Source organism: Cyprinodon variegatus, unplaced genomic scaffold (genome assembly GCF_000732505.1).
Source record: "Cyprinodon variegatus isolate N-32 unplaced genomic scaffold, C_variegatus-1.0 Scaffold1249, whole genome shotgun sequence".
Classification (NCBI taxonomy): Eukaryota; Metazoa; Chordata; class Actinopteri; order Cyprinodontiformes; family Cyprinodontidae; genus Cyprinodon; species Cyprinodon variegatus.
Window position 1 is genome coordinate 72,055 of NW_015151702.1, and position 3,781 is coordinate 75,835.

The window sequence follows — 3,781 nt, forward strand, 5'->3', positions numbered from 1 at the left end:
TCAGTACTAAATAATGTGTCGTGTTTGGTTTTTTTACCAGCAGCAGAAAATCATCGATCCACTTTCCTAGGTCTGCCAGCTCCAGTTGTCCTACCCATGGATGGTCATGTGACTGGTTGATTGGCAGCGTGTGTGAGATGGCAGTAACTGCTGGACTAAGCACCATAAACGGAACACAGAGCCACTGAAAGAGTGAAAAATAAACCCCCAGTAAATTCAGTTTTTTTTTTTCAAATGAGTGCACCAATCTTTAAATCTCCAGTCCTACATTATCCTTTTGTTATTCCACAGATTATACTCCCATTTAGTTTGCCTTTTTATCTCAATTCATGTCTATAATTCTTACCAGGCTTATAAAGACAAAACAAAGTTGGATGATATCCGTGTATGCAACTGAGTAGAGGCCCCCCAGAAATGTGTAGACAATAGACACAGCTGCTGAGATGATGATGGAGATGGTGGAAGATAACCCAAGAATTATACTCATTGTTCCACCTGAAAAACAAAATAAATAATATTAACTCATGATGTCTATATCCATTAGTATTGTTTTTTTTATAATAGGTCTTTACCCTTAGAACTCTCAGAAATATATATATTTATAGACTGTAACAGCAATAACAGCATTGGGAAATAATGTTAGTCAATTTATTAAAGAAAATGTGTTATTAAAATAAAATGATGGAAATGAAATACTATCCTAGGAGGGATGAGAGAAAGCTTATTTACCAAGAGCAGCAAGGATGCAGGCAACCCATAATATGTCACTGATGAGAGCAGGAAGCAGGAGGGTCACAGTGAATGCTCTGCCATAGCGTTTTTCGAAGGGATCCAACATTGTCACATAACGCTTTGACCTCATTTGTTTTGCAAAAAACAGTCCACCTAAGACCAGATAAAGAGACAACATTAAATTCTAATGATTATTTATCATTTTAACGTAAGCTCTGTATCAGGGTCCTTATCAGTGTGAGTCTTTTTAAAATGACAGTTCTATGAGGCATTCTTTTAAAAAGATAGGTAGCCTAGACAAAACAGGTATATTACAGAGGTGTCAAGTAACAAAGTAAAAAAAATTTTGTAATGGTACTTAAGTACACTTTTTAGTTATCTATACTTTACTCCATAACTTATTTTTCTTCCTACTTCAGACTTCTACTCATTACATTTTCACACAAGTATCTGTAATTTCTGGTCCTTACGTTTTTTTAATCAAATGTTAGTCGTTACTCTTGGCTTCGATTTAATATTTATAAATATTTATTTCAGGTCATGTGCTCCATCCAATGCAGATCATTGGTGCCATCCATATCTAGTAAAAACTAGTGTAATTGGATGAGTCATACAACGCTAACACTCATTGGTTAGATAAAGGAAATCATCAGAAGCAAGCAGGTTTTCTTCTTCGTGAATTGTCTATGCCGTGCTACAATGTCGGAATTAGAAAAAGGTGTTGAAATGTCTAAAAGGTCGGACACAGGCGAGAGCGTATCGGGGGACGGAGACCAACAAGACCTCCCTCATCCTTGGCCCTTCTTAAAGAATTATTTGAAATAGTCGAAAAATTTAGCTTTCAATTCATATAGTGGCATCTGGCTGTTTTTTTTTTTTAAATGTTACTTTATACTTTTATACTTTAAGTAGTTTTTTGGAGCACATACTTTTACACTTTTTTTTACTTGAGGAAAGAGGTCAAGTTGATACTTCAACTTTTACCAGAGTGTTTTTAAACTGCAGTATCTATACTTCTACTTAAGTAGCAAATGTGTGTAAATTTGACACCACTGGTCTATTACCAAAGAGTGGTAAGTAAGAAAGAAATTCCTCCATAGCTGCATATTTCTGATGCTATATAAACAAACTTGAGCAAATACAGACCCACTACCATATGCTTAATGTTTTGATTTAGTGTACAACATGTAACTTAAAGGGTATCTCTGCTACTCGAAACTGAACAAAACTAAATCATATCTGTAACAAAAAGGGATTGCACTAGCATTAAAATATAAATAAATGTTCAAAAATATTCTAATATACAAATTAACTATTAGATGTACAATTTTGTCTCTTCTAATAATGTTAAATATTTGTATTAAAAAAAAAGCTTTTTTCAGATGCAAGGTTGAGGCATCAGCTGTGTACATTTCAAGTGAAGCTGTTATTCGTGATGTAATCGTGAAAGAGTCATTAGATAAGTCAGAATTTTGAGATTCAACTATTTTCTGATTTCTCATGTGATCAGTCTGTTTAGCACCCTTCCAACGTATTACTGTTTTTACTTCCTGAAAAGAATTTTTGGTGACATTTTGCTTTGTGCATGGAAAACACAAAGAACATTATTTGACCTGATACAAAAACAAACTTACCCATAAAAAAACTCAGAGCATACGCAGGGGGGCCGAGAGCCCAGACAAGGCCTTGAGTGGGTGAATAAACAGACTCAGCAGTTCCCATAATGTAACCTCCGCCAACCCATGTGGCTTGAATGAAAGCAAAGAAAAAATATGGAATAAAGAGCACTTCAAGCATAGACGAAAGTCATGCTTTCACATTAAAAATCTAAGCTTTTCACCTGTCATTGTGAAAATCCCAACCAGGGTACTGATGTTGCGGCCACCAACGATGGAGATCTCACTTTTTGGGCCATCACATCTCTTCTCCACTTTTCTGGATTTATAGGACCCCCACACTCCAATGGCCAGGATGCAAACATAAAAAACAATTACAGAGACCAGTCCAGGGACATCTACTGCCATGACGATCCTGGTAAACAGAGAGAGATATAAAGTCCATAATATGCACAAGTCATTTTTTTTTTTTGTTTGTTTGTTTTTAAGTAGTACCTGAACCCCACAGAAAACCCAAAAGTTTTAGTTCTGGAGCTACATACTTTTGTCAGTTTTAATTTAATTGTCTTTAATGGAAGGGTATGTACACCTTCAAGCATGACTGTATAATACTGTCCTGATGGGACTAATTTCTTGCCCACATGCAGAAACACTCAGAGATAATAAAGTTAGATTTTTTAGTTAAGCAAAAACAGAAATCGGGTTGTCTCAGCTTGGTGGGACCTGCGGTCAGAAAGGGTTAGGGTTAGGGTAGCCATCTATGTTAGGAGAGAAAAAACAACTTTAAACAGAGGTGGTGGACTCAGATTCCAGGTTCCAAAAAACTTACAATTCACTTATAGAGATGATCCCTTCCAGGTATCACCACAACGCCCACCCCATCACAGATGAACAAAGTACCTCCTCTCTTCAGCCAGGTCCTGTGATTGTAAAGGGTCCCAGGACCCTTTACAATCACAGACAGGTTTCAGGTATTACAGGAGACAATCCCCCCTTTAACGACAATCCCCCCTTTAATGACCGATCTTCCCAATCATAGACAGCTTTCAGATATTACAGGCTAACAATGGAACCAAACAACCCACTTGTCGGTGTTGTGGGAAAAAAGTCTTCAACTATTCATCCTAGTTAAATAAACGGAGATCGATGGATTTCACTCAGTCAGTACATTTATTCATATCTTTGCAAAGAGAGAACAGTCATCATGAAGCCCTTATGGCACAGCATTCTGCTCTGTTCTGCTAGAGCAAGGTTCACCCCCCCTTACTTAGAACACTGCAAAAGTAGTCAAAGTCAAAAAAAAAATTACAGACCCTTTGGTTAACAGTAACATGTTATGAATAAACCTTGAGAAACAATTTAGTTTGTTATGGGAAGAAGCTATGTCTGGTCTACAAACACCATCCTGCAGAGAATTGTGTGGCCTTGAGAGA

At 36.8% G+C, this 3,781-nt stretch overlaps 1 protein-coding gene across 1 annotated transcript in view; it reads right to left on the bottom strand.

The window, feature by feature from the left end:
• The window catches only part of LOC107102390 (high-affinity choline transporter 1-like), a gene marked incomplete at its 3' end in the record, with an annotated part of 14,149 nt that overhangs the window by 2,175 nt on the left and 8,193 nt on the right, over positions 1–3,781 (bottom strand). The window contains exons 2-6 of the mRNA XM_015401678.1: positions 2,573–2,763; positions 2,367–2,480; positions 730–885; positions 347–495; positions 38–184 (exon numbers count right to left, since the gene is read on the bottom strand). Coding sequence (XP_015257164.1) covers positions 38–184; positions 347–495; positions 730–885; positions 2,367–2,480; positions 2,573–2,763 — 757 coding nt within the window. The remainder of the gene's footprint in view (positions 1–37; positions 185–346; positions 496–729; positions 886–2,366; positions 2,481–2,572; positions 2,764–3,781) is intronic.